Source organism: Ovis aries, chromosome 19, assembly GCF_016772045.2.
Source record: "Ovis aries strain OAR_USU_Benz2616 breed Rambouillet chromosome 19, ARS-UI_Ramb_v3.0, whole genome shotgun sequence".
NCBI classification, from domain to species: Eukaryota; Metazoa; Chordata; class Mammalia; order Artiodactyla; family Bovidae; genus Ovis; species Ovis aries.
This window is the reverse complement of record NC_056072.1, coordinates 38,030,925-38,050,437: the sequence shown is the minus strand read 5'-3', so window position 1 is coordinate 38,050,437 and position 19,513 is coordinate 38,030,925. Positions and strand designations below refer to the sequence as shown.

The following is a 19,513-nucleotide window of genomic DNA, read 5'->3' as shown; positions in this document are numbered from 1 at the left end:
ATTTCCCTCTCCTCACTCTGTCCTGATGTATCCTAATTATAGGACCAGGTTCCTGGCTGATATACTGTGAAAGAGTTAATTTCATTCTCCCAGATATTTCACTTTCCAGACTATCCCTGTAATGTTATTCACTCAGCAGGATCTGACTCTTCCGGTGTTGTACAGACATTATCTGTTTAATCCTCACCAGACCCACGTGAGTTTTGTATCAGTCACACAGTATGATTTCTCTTTAATCAGTGAGGACTGTGGGGAATGCAAGGTAACTAGAAAGCCCATAGGTATCATATTTAACTCAAGTTCAGAGCTCAATAGACGTTAAAAGAAAAAGTAGTGGTGTGTGTGGTTTCAGTACTCTGATGCCCTCCTCTACATATCAAATATTTTGAGCTAAATATGTAATTTTAATACATAATTATCTTTCCATCTTAAGTTCACTGCATGGTAGTATTAATAATATTTTACTGTATGTAAGGCGCTTTAATATAAGATGAAAAGCCAAAAGTGGTTTCTTTACAGCCATTAAGCACTGAATTTAAAGGATTTATCTTTGGGTCTTTTACCTCAAATCACTCCAGTTTAATGTTACAGGGGATTTTAAAGAATACTACTGTTTGAAATCCTTATGCTATCCTGCCACACTTTTAATATAGGATTATTAAGCTTCACACACAAACTGTTGTTGTCAAAAGAAAATTTGATCACATATGCTGAGTGCTGGACACGATAGCTAGCCCATTGTAGGTACTTAATAAAGCCAACAACAGATAATTCCTCCTAACCTTTTCATGTACAAGTGTTGATTACACACTTAGGACTCTTGCCTGAGAGAAGTACACGTGTAAATACCACACAAATCTGCATGGATTCAGAGAAGACTGCACATAAATACATACTCCATCTCTTTTCTTCTCTCAGTGATTTGGGAGGACACAGAGGGTATTTCTGTTGTACAGATGAGGAAAGGGTGATCTCCACATCCTACCACAGGGCTCTGGACCCTGCTACTCCATTCTTTCTTTTGGAAGAAATTGTACTAAAGACGCTGTCGTGACATGGCACAAAGGACTGTGCCATCCAGTATTGTATGATGAAACCTGGATTTAAGCATTGAACAATTAAAATCATGTCCTCCTTTTTCCCACCAAAACTAAGAGCTGACAGAAAGAGAACATTTGGTCATGAGCAAATCCATATCACAGGGATCCAGATCTGAGTCCTGTCAGCCTTGGTGTTCTGTGTGTATCGTTCTCAGATTTCACGATGGGTTGGAGTACCTTCTAAATGTCTCCACAAGTCCCATCAGTGATATAAACTAGGGGGGAAAGCTAACAAAGGAAAAAGATAAGGTTTTTCTGGAGTGCTTGTATGTTGGTTCATTGGGGCTGGTGGTCATATAGATTTAGCTAGGGAGGAAGTCTAAACTTCCTATTTCATGTCCTACAAGATCTTACCAAAATCTCTTACACATTTATTTAGAGTAATATCTCTTGTTCACATTTATTAAGTGCTTTTTCTGTGCCAGGATCTGTTCTAAGTGCTTTACACACATTAACACAGATAAACACATTTTGTTTTTACTATGTCTATAATATCATCTGGTCAAGTTGTGTCTATTTTAAATTACTGGATTTAAAAACCAATAACTTGGTGGATTCTGGATCAAGATGGCAGAGTAGGAGAATCCTGAGCTTATCTCCTCCCACAGACACACAAAATCTAGGACTGTCTACAGAACAGCTGTCACTGAGGATGACCTGAAGACTAGTAGAATAGGTTTTCTAAAACTAAGAATTTGTAAGGAAAAGTCCTCATCAAGTTGGGTCAAAAGAACAGAAGCATGATCTAGTCAGAACTTACTCACAGACAGAGGAATATCACAGCTATGGTAGTTTCCTCTGTGGAGCAAGGGCTTTGAGCCCCACATTGAGCTCCCTAGCTTGGGGGACCTGTACCAGGAAGACGAGCCTCTGTAGCATCTGACTTTGGAAGCCAGAGGGGCTTATGGCCAGGAAAGCTGGAGGGCTGTTAGAAACAGAGACTCTGTTCTTGGGGAGTACGCACACACACGCTCACTGCTCAAAGTCTCAGCACAGAGACAGCAGCTTAAAAAGCACCTGTGTCATAGGAGAAAGAGATCCACTGACTAAATTTAGGATGTGTGCTGGAGGGGTAGAGATCTGGTGGAACTTTCTCCAGGGACAGAAACACTGGCAGGCGCCATTAAAAAAAAAACTCTCCTACCTAGTGGGCTAACCCTGGTGTGTACCACTTCTGCACTCTCCATCAACTGAACTAATACCATGTGTACCAACCTGGTATATCCCTGAGGACCTACCCTGCCCATCCCACCTGCCCCAGCTGGCTCCTCCAAAGCAGCTGCTGCCGCATCCCACCAACAGGCATTTCCATCTGACACTGGCACCCCTCCAAGGTGGCTCCTGCTCCAGGGGCCCGTCCCACATACCAGCAAACCCACAGTAGCCTCTCTTGGGCCTCGAAGCTACTTCAGAGTTAATGGGAGAAGATATTCTATGCAAGTGGAAACAGAAAGAATGCTGGAGTATCAATACTTATATCAGATGAAATAGACTTTAAAACAAAGACTGTAAAAGGGGACAAAGAAAGGCATTATATAATAATAAAAAAGATCAATCCAAAGGTAAAGCAGATATTAACAGACAAAAAAGGAGAAACTGACAGCAATAAATAATTGTAGGGGACTTTAACACCCCATTTATGTCAATGGAGAGATCATCCAGACAGAAGATCAATAAGAAAACATTGCTCTTAAATGACACATTATAGCATATTGATTTAATATATAAATACAGATTATTCCATCCCCAAAGAATAGGATACACACTTTTCTCATATACACTTAATATTCTTCAGGATAGATCACATGTTAGACTACGAAACCCTTACACAGTAATTCCTCTCACTATGCAAAGTGAGCTAGTGTTGCTAATGGGAACCCAAGCTACTATAAGAAGGTGAATTCCAAAGTTAAAATAAAATAACTGGAGGTACTATAGAAATGAGCAGGATGTTCTTTTGAATTTAGCCAAGCTAAGTGGGCAAAGTTTGGTATTTGTTTTCTTCCCATCTTAGGGCATTCTCACCCTCCCAGGTATATCTTCTTTCCATGGATACTTCTTTGAGTTCCTGCTCCTAATTTTCACTGCCTGATTACCATAGATGCATGTTTTATGCTAGGATAGACTGATATTAATTGGTCATCAGTTGAACCTTTTAATAGTTGACTCTTGAAAGAGCAAGTAAAACAGAGATGAAACCACCGAGGATGCTTTAAGGTTGACATATATGATGTTGTGCTCCAGAATAGTACATTTTAGGTAATCTCCACTTCCTCCACCCATCAATCCTAAAATTCTTTGTGCATTTTTAAAAATCTGTATTAGTCCAAAAGACAAAACATGTGTTTTGCAGAAAATACAGATAACCAAAAAGAAGGAAGCAAGGAAACATCTGAAATTCTTCCCACATGGAGATATCCATCATTAATCCCTCAGTGTGTAGCTTTCCAGAGACTTTGATGTAAGATTACATCTCTACCTTCTGTAGTGTGACAGTTCTTTACACAGATGCTGTTGTTCACTCACTAAGTTGTGTCTGACTCTTTGCGACCCCATGGACTGCAGCAGACCAGGCTTTCCTGTCCTTTACTATCTCCCAAAGTTTGTTCAAGTTCGTGTCCATTGAGTCGGTGATGCTGTCTAACCATCTTTACACAGATATTGGATCTCAAATGCAGATATTTTGTCCCTGTATTTAATTTTTCTGCAAGCAAAATTACTCCAGCTTTCCAGGCAATTTTTCACACCATCCCACTCTCCATCATCATCCTGGCCTTCATTCCAGCCTAAACCATATATGATGCCATACTTGGATGGTCATACTTGCCATCCTAACCTCTCTCAATGTAGACACTAACCTCCTACTGACATATTTCGTGAGATCAACACCATTCTAATAGCTGCCTTCTCTATTCTTTCTTTGTTCTCTGCAGCTTTTTGCAATCTTTGCATTTGCAACATGTGGTGGTTATTCTGGAGGCCTGCGGCTGAGTGTGGACTGTGCCAACAAGACGGAAAGTGACCTCAGCATTGACGTGGCGTTTGCTTACCCATTCAGGTAGGGAATGGTGCCCTCTTACAGAGAGGCAGGGAACTTTCTTCCTTATGTGGTTTCTTTTAAAAAAGGTGCAACCTCCCAGGAATTTCTGGGTAAAAAGAAAGGATTCTCCCTGAGCCTGCAAAATGCCCAAATAAGTAAAATGCCCATCCAGGACCCTACCCTGGGAAAAGTTATTCTCTGGGAGTTGTAGCTTCAAACCAGAATGAACTCTTTTCTCCAACCCAAACTGCTACAAATGGCCCAATGTTGGAGCCTTATCAATATGGAGACCTCAGTTACACAAGTCCTTCCTCCTCATCCATATTTTCATGCGTTCTCTCAAATTCTCTCTAAAATTGTATGGTCACCTTTCATTTCATATCAACTATGCAATCCCGGCTGATAATACATTTAGTGGTATTAATAGCAAATAGTGTTTCCATGTGCTAGACATTGTGCTTAGCTTTTCACCTGTTTAATCTCATTAAGTCATCACAATGACCTTGTAAGGGGAGTACAGGTATCATCACCATTTCAAATGAGGAAACTGAGGTGCGGGTACATTTTCCCAGGTTCCCTTGGTCGGTAAGTGGCAAAGTCAGTGTTTGAGCCTACCCAGGGTATGCCCAGAACTCACATCTCTATCCCTGTACTTAAGTTGCTTGAGATAATTCTTTCAACCTCTTTATAAGTTCATGATGAAACATAAGACCTGTCTGTAAAATAATGGCTATATACATATCAAGATTTGTCCCAAGTCAGACATCTTGTGGTTATGATCCAAAGTGGATTAATTGAAATAAAAATCTAAATGATTTGTTTCTGTAAAACTACCAAATGCTTGGTACCAAAAAACTGGTGTGATTTTTGAGAACAACTTTCAACATAATATTTTGGCTTCTTATTAATATACTCTCCTGTGTGCACTTCAAGTTAGCAAACATTTGTCAAGCAGTCATTTTGTGCCAGATACAGTGCTGGCTCTGGAAATACAGAGAAAGGTAGAAATTTGCTCCTAAGAACTTTTCTTAAACAGGTAAGTACAGTGTTTTCCAAAATCTTTCCCATGGAGCCCTAGATATTTAATTTTTCTAAAAAGAAAGGAAGAGAGAAAGAAAAGTAAGAGGAAAGGGTTGGAGAATAAGAGGGAGGGGGGAGAAAGAGCTGGAGAATCATTAAACGATCTGATAAAATAAGTTTAAGAAATACTTCTTAGCACTTTGCCCTTTTAATACACATTTTGAATCACCAAGAACACAATGTTTCTCCAAATGTATTTGACCACAGAAAGCCTTTCTCACTGGACATCTCAGAAGATTAATATATCATGGAACACATCCTTAACATATCGATCTAGTAAACTTTTCCTAGTCCAAAACAAAAATGTCTCAGTTCACAGGCAATGAATCACACAGACGTGGCATTTATACCAATGTATTAAGCGGTTTTTAAGAACTGTACAGTAATACAAGTTACAAACACCTCTGCTCAAGTAGATACTCTCCTAATAAACTAATAAGAGAGTCCAAAGCAGAGAAATACTAACCATAGAATGCCTGGTAATTTAGTAGTAAGAGTTGCCTATGCCAGTGGTAGTTGGAGTAGGAATGTCTGAATGTCTGAAGGTTCTGGAGGAACTCCTTGGCTTTTGTGTCCAATGACTGAGGCAATGTGTGCATACTGCCCAACAAAGGGGATCTAGGAGAAGACAGGAGAATTGCCACTGATCATGACTGAATAGGGGGGAGGGGTTAAGGAAAGACAAAGAGAAAATAATAGGGAAAGCCGTTTTAAAGTGAAGACGATAAATTTGGGTTTGATCATGCCAGGTTTGAGGTATTTTCTATCAAGAAGTTTCATGCTTAAATCCCAAATAAGGAGTGAGAGGGGAGCCTGCAAATGGGGCTCCAAGATCATAATCATGGAATGAAAAATAGGTCCTGAACAAAGAGAGGCCATCAGGAGAAATAGAAGAGTAGGCGCACAGGGCTAAGCCATGGATGATGCCCACACTGAAGAAATGAAGAAGGAGAGGAATAACTGAGGGAGAATAAGAAGAGCCAAAGGAAAAAGAGATAGGACCACTAGGCAAGTGTAGGCTTCGTGGAAAATAGGGATATGTCATGCATGAGTGATACCACTCAGCACTTCAGAGAAGTCAAGAAGTGAAAACTAAAAGGCCAGTGGATGGAACAAATGGTAGTCATTAAGGAATTTCATGAGATATTTCAATAGGAAAGAAAGCATGCCAGACTGTTGGAGAATGGAAAATAGAATTTGGTATTTTTCCCTCAAACAAGTAAAATGCAAAATGCTAAGGATCAAACCATTTTTCCTTAAGCCCTGGTGACTTAGACGATAAAGCGTCTGCCTGCAATGCGGGAGACCCGGGTTCGATCCCTGAGTTGGGAAGATCTCCTGGAGAAGGAAATGGCAACCCACTCCAGTACTCTTGCCTGGAAAATTCCATGGACAGAGGAGCCTTGTAGGCTACAGTCCATGGGGTCGCAAAGAGTCGGACACCACTGAGCAACTTCACTTCTGTATGACATGATGTTTGTGAAGAAAGAGAGCAAGGTTATTAATGACCTTTTTGTAGAGAAGGCGTTCACCTCTGCTTCTGGAAAGTAATCATCTCATTCAATGACATGGTGATAAACTTGCCACCTTGGCTAGACAGCAATAAAGGTTTCCATAATAAAGGTATAAAAATCTTCCATCACTTGAGAACAACTGAATTAGAGACTAAGAGCAGATTCATCATAAAAATAAATTAAGTTGTTATGTCACTTTTATGTCTGGAGACACCCATCAGAATAAAAAAAATTTAAGTTTTCTATCAATTTCAAGCATTCTTATAGATATGGGATTGGTAATCCTTGCTTTAGATAATTAACAAAATTGTCCTTGATTAATTCATCCTAAGGCACCAGAGATATAGAGAAAAATATGTGCATGAAAATATTTATTATTGAATTATTCTAAGTACTTCAAAATTAGAAATAACTTATGTGTCCAAAAATAAGGAATCAGTTAAATAAAATGTGATAGGCAACCACTAAAAGTCATTTTTTTCAAATAACATGTAAGGACAAGAAATGCTCCCAGCATTTTATTAGGAGAAAAGCAGAATACAAAACTATATATATATATATATATATGTGTGTGTGTGTGTGTGTGTGTGTAATATATGTTTATATATACATATACACACATATATGTATATAATGTATATATGTGTGTATATAATGATTCCAATTTTGTTTTAGTTTATACTGGCTGATCATAGGACTATAGCATATATATAGACTATATATATGAATATATATACATATATATATATAATGATTCCAATTTTGTTTTAGTTTATACTGGCTAACTACAGGACTATAGCTTATATATAGACTATATATATGTGTATACATATATATTGTATGTGTATATGTATATATATACAATGACTCCAATTTTGTTGTTTATACTGGCTGACTGTAGGACTAGAGCACATACTGACATTGCCCATACCTATCAGTCACTCACAATTCACATCTCCATCTACACTTTCTATTGTAAACCCATGTGGCTGTTAAAGGGCTTTCTCTAGTCACAGGAACCTGCTTGGTTAGTATGCAGGGCAGGCCGGAAATGCTGGGGAGTTAATGACTCCTAGAGCTGCTCTGATCCAATGACAAGTGTGAGTTGGAGGATAAATATCCCAAATTCCTCAGCTCTCATGGGCTACCACACTAAGCTCTCAGAAGTACCCAGCAGGATAGCTCCACCCTGTGTTCATCAACACACCTTTTCTTACCTGTTTTCCCTTTCCTCTCTCAGTTCTCCACTGCCCTATTGGTGTTTTCAAAGATGAATCTTCCAAAAACCAGTTGCACTCAAATCTTGATCTCAGGGTCTGCTTCCTGGTACCAATCCACCTAAGACAGTACCATTATGTGAATTATGTGGATGGGTGAATGGGTGGGTGGGTGGATAGATAGAGAGGTAAAGATAGATGATAGAGAGATCCCTGTTTCCTCCCACTGCCAATCATGTTGAGCACTGCTTCAAATTGGTCAGAAATCAAAACCTCTAGTCCATAACATCTCCTTTAGTGGTTTTCAGTTCAGATTTCAAAGTTGAAGCCACCTTTGGTTTTCTTCATTCATGGTATCTTATCATGCATGATAGGTCTTTTCCAAACGACAGCCATAGTACATGTACGTCAGCCTTAGCTTATGAAAATGAAATGATTGCTGAAAGTTGGGAGGTGATCCATTGAGATCCCCCAAATGAATTCTGCCTAAGACGTACTCTATAATCAGTCCACTGCAAATATATTCTCCACATTTGGTGATTAATCACATAGCTTTTCACTTGGGATAACAACAAAAGCTATGTCATATTTATAGAGATTCTGTCATGATCCCTGTATCAAAATGTTCATTTATTTCTAGGTGGTGAGATAATGAGTACAGCAAATATTCTTTGTATACTTGCCCACATTTTCTAGATATTCTGCAACAAGCTTTATGATTTTCGTTACTGTGACTCTACTGAAGCAACATAATGTAGCTTGAACTATAGAGATGGAACTTTGGAATTTACTTATTGTCTTTTTAAAGAGTATTACTCTCTCTTTCTTTATCTATAAAACAGAGACAGTGTTATCTGTTTCATAGTGGTGTTGCATTAAATGAATCATAGGAAATGGTTTAAGCAAGGCCTGGCACTCGCAAAGTTCTCTTTTAGTGTATTGTTTTTACTTTCATTATCAAGAAAAGGTAATTAAAAATAGAGAGCTGAGGAAGATAATTATTCTAGTTAATTTGCAAAATTACCCTCAAGACAATATGTTGGTTATATTTTACCCAGAATGAAAGCTTCCCCATCTCTCTCTCTCCAAATATGCAGACATTAAAAGAATGAGTACATATTGAACTATTTCACATTTATTAACTTGCTTTAACTCTTTGATGCTTATTTGGGTTGCCCTCAAAGGTGTTCTCCATCCTCTTTTTTTTTCCCCCTCATTAAACTAATGGGAGCATGAAAGCCTCCCCAAAGTACAGAACAATGGAAAAGGCTCACTGGCACAAGCATGATTTTCCCAGGGTTATTTGGCATGAGCAGAAGGGAGAATGAGACTGTGAACCTGATCTTTGTGATCCTTGAAACCGAAGCTGGTGTTGGTCTTCTGTGTCGATGGAAAGGCTCGTCGGGACTGTTTGCTGACCAATGGCTGCCCAGTGCTGTACAGAGAACAGAAGCACTCTTTATGACTGGCCACTTGCTCTGATTCTCACACTTCTTTGTGGAACATAGGGTCAGATGGAGGTTGATGCCAGGAAAGCTGTGGAGTTTAGGCCATTATCTGGTAATGCTGGCTCTGTCATGAGGAAAAGCATTTTCCCCCTAAGATCTTTACCCTAGAGCAGTGATGATAAACTTTTTTTATTTTACCATGAGGGCCAAATTGGGAAAAATAAAAATGTTAAAAACCATATTTTTTTTATATCTTGTGTTTAGGAAATGCTGCATTTGCAATTACATTTAAACATGTGTTTATTGTTTCTCATTACCAGATGGTTTCACTCTTTTTTGACTAAAATTTCAGAAACTTGAGCTTCCCAATGGTTCAGCTCATAAAGAATCTGCCTGAAATGCGGGAGATACAGGAGATGTGGGTTCAATCCCTGGGTGGGGAAGAGCCCCTGAAGGAGGAAATGGCAACCCACTCCAGTGTTCTGGAGAATTCCATGCACAGAAGAGCCTGGAGGGGTTTTCTTTCAGCCCATGAGGTCACAAAGAGTCAGACACAACTGAGCGACTTGCACACACACACTTCAGAAACTTTATAACTATAGTATCTCATGTTAATTTTGTGCCTTACAGTAAATTGTGGATGTGATGAGACCTGCGGGCGGGGTCTCTGGGACAGAGAGTTGGGGAGATTGAAAGACGGTGTAGCCAAAGAATTAATGGTGGATCTCTGGCCGCATCCCTGGCTTCACATCCAGACCTTGTCACCCAGCAGATGCGGCAAGTGATAGCCTCCCTGGACCCAGGGTTTCAAACTCTAAGAAAGAAATAAGAGTGCTTTCCTTGTAGTATGGTTGTGACCATTTCAGTAGGTCATACAAGTTGTATAACAGAGTCTGGTGCTCATCAGGTCTTCACTGAATTGTGTCCTGTCCTTGTTAATTTTATCAGTAGAATTTGGTGCAAGGAACTGGCCGAGTACAGTTATAGACCAGGACAAGGACAGTCCTATTTGGAGATTTCTACAGTAAAGAGAGGAACTGTCATTTACAGGGAATATCTGTCTGCAGAGTTCACAGAAAATGTGGCTGCTGCCATGAACCCAGTTAAATTAAAACATCAGAGAATTCATTCACACATGCACACACACGCATGCATGCACACACACACACACACACACACACACACACACACACATACACAATCCCATCGCACGATTCCCCTGGCAACCGGAGCAACTGCTAGATGGGAGAGTTTTTGTTGCAACACTTCTCCAAAAGGATAGTGGTGAGGGATTCCATAGAAGGATCTGTTACTTTGGGTTCTCCCAAAAGCACATGCTGAGACAAGGATTTGTAGTTTTCTTGGCAGATGATCCCTGGAAACACCAGTAAGTCATGGGGTAGTGAGACAAAGAAGGGAAGGAGGTCAGGGAACACTGGATTAATGAGCAAGGTGCCCTGGTGGTCATCTGGCACAGCAGAGACTTGTAAGAAACCATGAATAACATGCTTCGCTTCTGGCAAATGGTAAAGCTGGGGGTAGTTGTCTAACAACTCCTGTTGGCTGTCAAAAGCTGCTCCTATAGGCATTAACTCCCCGGCACTGCAGGCAGACCAAGCACACACTTGCAGCCCATGAAAGCCTTCCAGCAGGGGTCATGATGCTTACTTTAGAAAGCCATCATCATATGCAGAAACGGTGAGTACCAGAGAGATGTGGGTGGGCAACCAATGGTCTCTTATACAGGGGGGCCATCTCATCTCTCCTAGGTCTGTGACTGATCACACATTGGATCATTTATTCATTCCCTCCATAAATAGTTATTGAGCACTTACAGTATCCAAGGCCCTGCAGTGTATAGGCACTTGATATGTATTGGGTGGTAAAATGGACATAGCCCCTTCCCTCATGAAACTGACAATCATTTGGGAATGGGAGAAAGACAGTAAAGAGGTAGACAGAGAACACACATCCTCACTCACACACACACACACTTACAGTAGTGGTGGTGTATAAGCAAAAGTGAACATTGTGCAAAAATGTGCAATGGAGAGGGCTAAAGGACACCTACCTATATAGAATGGTCCAGAAGGACCTCCTTGAGGAAAAGGCATTTAAACCAGTCAAAAAAGGAGAGGAAGAGGGGTGGCGAGGGAAGGATTTGGGTTTAGCAGATGCAAACTATTCTGTATAGAATGGATAAACAGCAAAGTTCTACACTATAGCACAAGGGACTATATTCAATATCCTGTGATAAACCATAATGGAAAAGAATATATATGTATAACTGAGTCAGTTTGCTGTCCTGCAGAAATTAAACCCAACATTGTAACAATTTAAAAAAAGTCTTTTTTAAAGACGCACAGAATGGAGAGGAAGAATGTTCTAAGTCAAGGGAACAGCGTGGGCCATGCTGAAGTCATAAGACGATGAAGTGGACAGAAAGAGAAGCTGAGCTATGTTAGATTAGCTGGTTAGGGAAACTCTCTGATGAAGTGACAGAGGAGTGCAAACCTGCAAGAATTAAAAAGAGAGAGGAAGAGACAGCTGCACACTCCTTGGAGACCCCCGAGGGTATATTCCAGGGACAGGAAGAGCCAGTGCAGGAGCCTGATATCTGAGCTTGGGGAGAGTCTGGGAAGCAGGAGAGGAAAGGAGGCAGGAGACAGGCTTGAAGAAGTGGGCAGCAGCTGGATCACACAGGGTCTAGAGAGAGAACATGACAAATTGGGATTTTATAGTGTGTAAGATGGGAAGCCATTGGTGGTTTTGAGCAGTGGAGCCAAGCAATTTATATTTTTAAAAGACCTGGCTTGCAGCTTTGAAAATAGTCTTAAGGGAGTGTGTGGCAGAGGTGGGAGTCAGGGAGGCTGGTTGGGAGGCAGCTGCAGGCAATCAGGGAAGGGACAGTGGGGGTGTAGACACAGGTGGAAGCAGTGGGGACGGTCCTGTGTGGTATGTAACACATCAGATTTGCATGATCATCCATGCCTTAGCTATTATGGAAATTTGCATCTTTAAGCCAACCTGGTTTGTCAGCTTTTTCGCAGCTTTTTTCATCACTTTTGTCAGTGATGTTGGACAGCATTTGGTCAGTAGGAGGATCAACTTTAACATTTTTAATTTCTTGTTCCCAGCATTAGCTTGAGCATCTCCTGGGGAGGGGTCACTTGTTTTACAACACTGCATGTCATCCAGGATAGTCAAAACATAGGTAGGCAGCCAGCAGAGTTAGCTTGAATGGAAACTTACACAATGCATTTCTGAAAGCAATAAGAAATATATGAAGTAGATAACAATCCCACTCATGGAATACAGTTTGAAACAAGTTATTGCCCATATACAGTCAGGAAAAGAGACCTCATGCCAAGTGATTCCATTTTTTTAAGTTAATAGAGGGGACCAAAGAGGCAGGGCTTTTATGATCATATCAGGAGGCAATTCACAGATCAGAGACTGTAGGGATTCACTACAACCCCTAAGACTAGAACATGGGTGGCAAAGTTAGGCCCTTGAGCTAAATCCAGCCAGCCTACAGCCTGCTTTTACTTAGTTCATCAGCTAAGAATGGTTTATATATTTTTTAATGATTACATTTTAAACATTGTATGTGTACAGTACCTACAAAATATCTTTGGTTTTCCCTGTTGGCCCATAAAGCCTGAAGGATTTACTATCTGTCTCTGAAAAGTTGACTCACCCCTGGGCAAGAGGCTATAATGGGAGAAGCTGGTCTTATTAGAGCACAAGATGGGTTACCCGAGTGAGCAAAAGCTGGGACCACAGATGGAGGAGTGTTCAGAGGAGCGTGAATGAACCAAGGTGGAGATGCAGCCACTCTGGACAGGCTACCCAAAGCAGCAGGAGAAAGGGGGTTGGGCGTGGATGTTAGGTGTTAGGAATGTTAGGTTCTGCTCCAGGGTCCCATTAACCTCCATTTCTGCTTCCTTCTGTTTGGAACCGGAGGAATGTAAGAGCATTCTTTGCATCCCCCAGAGCTATCAAGCAGGCGGCCAGATATTCTGGCTTCTCCCGTGCTCCTGTCCTGTATCCTCCCACCAGATCTTTCCATAGGCCCAAACTAACCGGAAGCCAGTTGGAAAGGAAATCTGACCCCTGAGAATCAGAGCAGAGCAGGCGAGGAGCAGGTCATGGAACTGAGGATAAACAGGCAATGGCCAGCAAAGAGTTCCTCTCTGAACGTCAGTTTCATCTACAAAATGTGCAAATTGGATTGAAGCTTTCTTAAGAGAGTTAGTTAAACCTCTGACTCTGTGAGAGCAGAAATATACTTTCCTAACTTCCATTCCAGAGGAATGGTTATATTTAACCTCGACCAAGAACCTGGGTAGCGCCCCAGCCACTGCTGCTTCAGAGAGAGCAGACAGAAATGTAAAAATTCAACAAAATTACTCTTTGTGTCTTTTTCTTTCAGCCTCACAGGGTTCTGATACTTGTCCTATTCCCGTAAAATCTGAACAGGGCTTTTTAAAACCTAGATTTGGGCACGTATTGAAAATAATTGTAGGTTATGTGATGAAGGCTGTTTCTGTTGAGCTCCCATAGGAGGTGACAAGTGGCAGAGATTAAATCAGTGTATGCTGGGTGAACCTTTTATGTAGCTTTCAGTCTCCTTTTGTGTCATTTTACAGAGCAGGCATGGGGGAGTGTGGTGGGCAGAGCCTCATTACCTGGGACAAGCCCTGCTCCCTAGAAGAACGCACACATTGCTTTTTTTTCGAAGTTACAAAAAACAAGTTCCAGTTCTTCCTTTCGGCTGCTTCCATTCCTAGGATTGGAGGCAGGGGTTGGGGTTTGGGGTTGAGTTGCCTAGAAAAGGATAAAGGAATTTAGCTGCAGCAGTAGCCTAGGGATGTCAGAAGGAAACATCCCACTCATACCTCTCTTTTGTTTATCAGGAATGTTAGGTGTCTGCTCCAGGGTCCCATTAACCTCCATCTCTGCTTCCTTCTATTTGGAACCAGAGGAATGTAAGAGCATTCTTTGCATCCCCCAGAGCTATCAAGCAGGCGGCCAGAAGTCTCACAGTATACCTTAGGATGTTCAGCTGGTGTCAGTCCCTAGCCCTACCCATCCATCCCTAAAAGAATGGCCTCTTATGAGCCTTGAGAGGAACTGAATTCTCTGGAGACTATGGGGTCAAACAAAAAGGAGGCAGATGCTCAACTGCCTTGCTTGCCAGATGCTGGGCAAACAGAGCTGAAAAGTAAATGCATAGGAGCCTGGGGCTGCAAATGGTGACATCTGTGAGGCTAGCATTTGGGTTCCTGATTCCTCTTCCAGGACCCAGCTGTGGGACTTCAGAGACCTCGATGTGAGTCAGAACTGCAGGCTGTCTCTCAAAGCCAGGTTCACTTTTCTAGATTCCACATATAAGCAATATTGTATGATATTTGTTTTTCTCCTTCTGACTTACTTCACTCTATATGATAATCTCTAGGTCCATCCATGTGTCTGCAAATGGCACTATTTCAATATTGAAATAGTAATATATGCATGACTACATAGCTTCCCTGATGGCTCAGCAGTAAAGAATCCACCTGCCAATGCAGGACAAGCAGATTTAGTCCCTACAGTGGGAAGATCCCCTGGAGAAGGAAATGGCAACTCACTCCAGTATTCTTTGCCTGGAAAATCCCACAGACAGAGCACCTTGTGGGCTATAGTCCATGGGGTCACAAAGATTTGGACACCACTGAACTGAACTGAACTGAACTAGTGACTAAGCAAAAACAGCAACAACATTACTGTATATAAAATAGATAACTAAAGAGAACCTACGTTATAGCACAGGGAACTCTACTCAGTGTTCTGTGGTGATCTAAGGGAGGAGGAAGTTTTTAAAAGAGTGAATATGTGTATACATATAACTTAGTCAATTTGCCATAGAGCAGATACTAACACAACCTTGTAAAGCAGCTATACTAAAAAAAAAAAAAAAGTCAGGTTCAGAGAACTTCCCCCACCCCTTCAGTCTGCATTCATGTCATGTAGAAATCTTAAAATGGAGATTCCAAGATCCTACCCCAGGCCTACTTAATCAGCATGACTGCTGGTACTCCCCAGTTGGAGAACTGCTGATCCAAGGAGAAATAAATAGGTGGAACTTCAATATGCAATTGCCTCACATTTTGTGATAGTTAAAAATATATATATATATTTTGGATTTACACTTTAAGCAACACTTGCCTTATTTATTATACTTAACAAGATAAAATAGAGAAAAGGAAAGTACCATGACTATGCAAATGGGTGTTTCTGTTTTCTGTTATTCCCAAATTTTCTGTTGTGACATATATTACTCTTAGAATGAAAAACAGTGGGACCAAAAAACAAACAGTAAGTTAAATTTGGTAGTAATGGGCAAACCAGCCATTTCGTTACCTATCCCCCTATAATGTACTTTTGAGCATGTCCTCTCCAAAAAGGGCTGAAGTCCTAGTTGTTTTTCCTCCCTAGGCCAAGTAGCAATTACAAAGTAGTGGTGTATTTTATAGATGTGGGTATGTGTATATACACACACCTGCACATGTATATATATTTCCATATATATAAAATGATTGACAATTACTGGTAGGGTCATTATCCCCTTGACTGTCCCAGTGGCACTGTAATAGAGGCAGGGCTAGAGTATTATTTTTCCCCCTTTTTGCAGGTCAGCACACAGAGACTTAAAACTTTGTTCAAGGTCACACAACTAGTAAAACCAAACCTGGAAACCTGTCCAAGTCTTGTGACTTCCATGGGTGTCTCAGTGGAGACACCTACTTGTAGATGTCTGTTACCAACTGCTTGAACCTCTGTTTTAACATCAATGATGATAGAGATGACGATGGAGGTAATGATCATCATCAATGTCATTATCATCAAACAAAAGCCACTGTTTTTTGGTCATTTTACCACATGTGAGAACCTATACAGAACTCATCACACGTATTGTATGCTCTAGTGCTCACAACATCCCCATGAGGTGGCTAGCTGAACTCCACTTGACAGGTAAGAAAACTGAAGCTCATGGAGGTTGAATAACTTGCCTAAAACCGCACAGCTGGGAAGTGGCAGAACCAGACATGAGGGGTTTGGCTCCCCTCAAAGGTCAGACTCTTCACCATTCACACTGTGGGGAGCACCAGTGATGTCCTTGAGGTGACAGACCACCACATTAGCGAAGATTCTTTCCTCACTCCTAAATTTTGAGCCTGCTCCCCACCAGCCCACAAGTTGAGCAGGCAAGAAGGATGTAAGGAATGATTGTCAGGGATACCATGTTCCTTGGAACTCAGAATTACCAGCATTTAATTCCCAGTTGATTTCCCAAGCCCGGGAATAAACTCTGAAGGCAGAACAATCCCATGCTGGGGCTATCATGATCGCCCTTTTTCCTTTTATAGCTGGGTAGAATTTGAAAGAAATGAGCTGTTGCTCGTACCATTTGTAGAATGTTTTACTTTTTAATTTGAAAAATTGGATGCCAAAGTAGCAGCTGTCACTGGGAGACTGTTAAGGAATCACATAAATGACAAGGTTTTCTAAGAATGCAGTTACACTGAGGAGTTTAATGCTACAGCAGATTCTTGTTTCCCTGGCAAAGGCTTGGAAGCAGGATCTGGGGAGGGGAGATTTCCCGATATGATCGAGGGAGTTGAATATCTTTGATCACAGTGAAGGAGCATTAGTTACAATGCTCCTTAAACCTAGGACTGAGAAACCAGAAAAAAGGAGAAAGTGCAGAGAACCATTCTTCTTAAGGGCAGAGTTGAGATTTTCTCCAAGATGGTCTTGCTCTGGGTTTCTTTAGAAATCAGCTGAGAATTATGCTCAACAACCTCTACATAAATAAAACAGGGGGTTCTTTTTCCACTCATTCTTCCGCCATTTGATAATTCATCATCTGACACTTACATTCTGTTATTTAGAACCACATTTTAAAATATCTTTTTTTTATTAGAAAAAGGAACACATTGTTTTTCCCATTCTAAAAATCCCATAGTACAGAAATTAATGAATTAGAATATCAGAATTCTTGTTAATGTAACTTCTCAGAGATCATCACTTTTAAGAGTTTCCTTTCATGTGTATCATTTGAGACATTTTCTTTGCATGTACTCATTTTCATGTAAACTGATTTTGGTGTAAATATTATTTGCAAATTTTTATTTTAAAAAAGAAACAATTGTAATATCCTCCCACATCAGCTTTTATGGATCTACCACATTATTTGGCCTCAGAGCCATACCATAATTTATTAAGCCAAGCACTTATTGTTGGATATTTAGATTGCTCTAGTTTTTCACTGATACAATGTGCAATTAACAGAGTTTTATAACTTCATTAGTAAAATAAGTTCCTGGGACATAAAGGTAGATAAGTCTTAGATTTTTAGAAATTTTGCCAAACTCCTCTCCAGAAAGCAGTTTAGATGTTCACCGGGAGGAAATGGTTCTTTGCATTCTCACCAACAATGGAATCCTATAAAAGTACGTACTTAATTATTAGTAAAGATGAACACATTGTTATATAATTATTAGACATTTATATTCTTGGCAAAAATTTTTGAAGAGCCGTATACTCACCTTTCTTTATATCTGATATCTCCCTAGCATGTGTACCTGATTCCACCCCCAACCCCTTTTTGCCCCATGAAATCAGCGTCCCTCACTGCACATTGATGAGGTTTGCTAATCCATGCAACACTCACTATGGCCCAGGCATAGTGCTGGACAATGATGGAAATTTAAAAATGAAAAGAGAAGAGATTCTTTTTCTGTGGAGCTTAGGCTTTTAAAAGGGTACTTGACATGGATGAAATCAAGACACAGATTACATGGCTTGTCAGTACCCTAGCAAGTCCCTGATTTTACAGGAATCTGCACTAATGTCCCTGAAATCCTTCCCCAATATCACCATCGCACAGAGTCACAGTGCAGATAATTAGAATTAAGGCCCTATTAATATTTACTAGTGACAATGGGGCCCCGAACAAATTGCCTAAATTGACAAGTTAATATTTACACAGTGTGACTGAGTTTTTTTAATAATCCATATATCAAATTAATTTATGGCATGGTGCTCATCTTAACTAACCCTCATTAAATGTTGGCATTGAAAACAGTCTGCCCAAAAGTGATTGCAAAGAGAACTCGTTTGCCAAGCCCTGGTCCCTTACAGATACAAAAATACCATAAAAGATTTTGTCTTCAGGGTTAATTTTTAAGAACTTAGTCTTATTTATCTGTGTGTTTAGTTTATTGCTTGTCAAAATGAGAAGACTGGTTTCTCTGATCTTTTTACCAGTCATCATAAGCCATTATTAAGAAAAAGTGAATGCTGTCAGTTGTACCCCATTAAGTATGATTTTTTGTTACTTAAGTCATCGTTTTAGACTGACTTTGACTTTACTATTTTGCAACCTGAAATTACTACTCTGATTACAATGGTCTTTAGAAATGGAATTTGGGCTCTCTGCAGAGTATTCTCTGGAAAAAAAAAAGAAGAAGTTTAAATTTTAGCATTTCCTTTATGCAGATTTAAAAAAGCAAAGCATAAATACTCCATATTGGAACAAACAGTGCCATAGAAGAAAATGAATGTAAATGCCTTATGTTGCACAAGACTAAATGAAAATGCAATGTGAATTACTTTCTAGCTCAGGCTCATCACTAGTACCCAGATGACTGTATTTCTATAGTTTTAAAAAAATCACTTCGATTTTCAACCAAATACTACTAGCCAAATAAACAGTGTGTCTCTATCACTTTTTACAATGCTTTTGGAAGAGATATAGACAATATGGGGGAAAACAGTAAAGCATACTCAGCTCATCTTTCAGAATCTCACTGTACATCACCAGGAGTCCTCAGAGACTTGTTGAACTTTTGAACTTGTCCATTTACTCATCTGATCAATCAGTGTAAGCCAGACATGAATGAACATGATGAGTATAGAGTACTTGTCTTCTGCTGCAGATCCAGCCCAGATCCAGCCATGTTTGGGTCCTAGGGGCCCCACCCATCCCAGCTAAATGGATGAGGGGTAGGTACCAAATGATTGGTTGATCAACAATCTATAAATAGTTGCTGCAACAAAGAGAGAC

General features: G+C 40.3%; 1 protein-coding gene across 2 annotated transcripts in view; it reads left to right on the top strand.

Moving 5' to 3' along the window:
• SYNPR (synaptoporin) overlaps positions 1-19,513 on the top strand; it is a 294,480-nt gene that overhangs the window by 160,674 nt on the left and 114,293 nt on the right. For both annotated transcript variants that reach the window (XM_004018349.6, XM_004018348.6), the window contains one exon: positions 4,034-4,158. In XM_004018349.6, the coding sequence (XP_004018398.1) occupies positions 4,034-4,158 (125 nt within the window). The remainder of the gene's footprint in view (positions 1-4,033; positions 4,159-19,513) is intronic.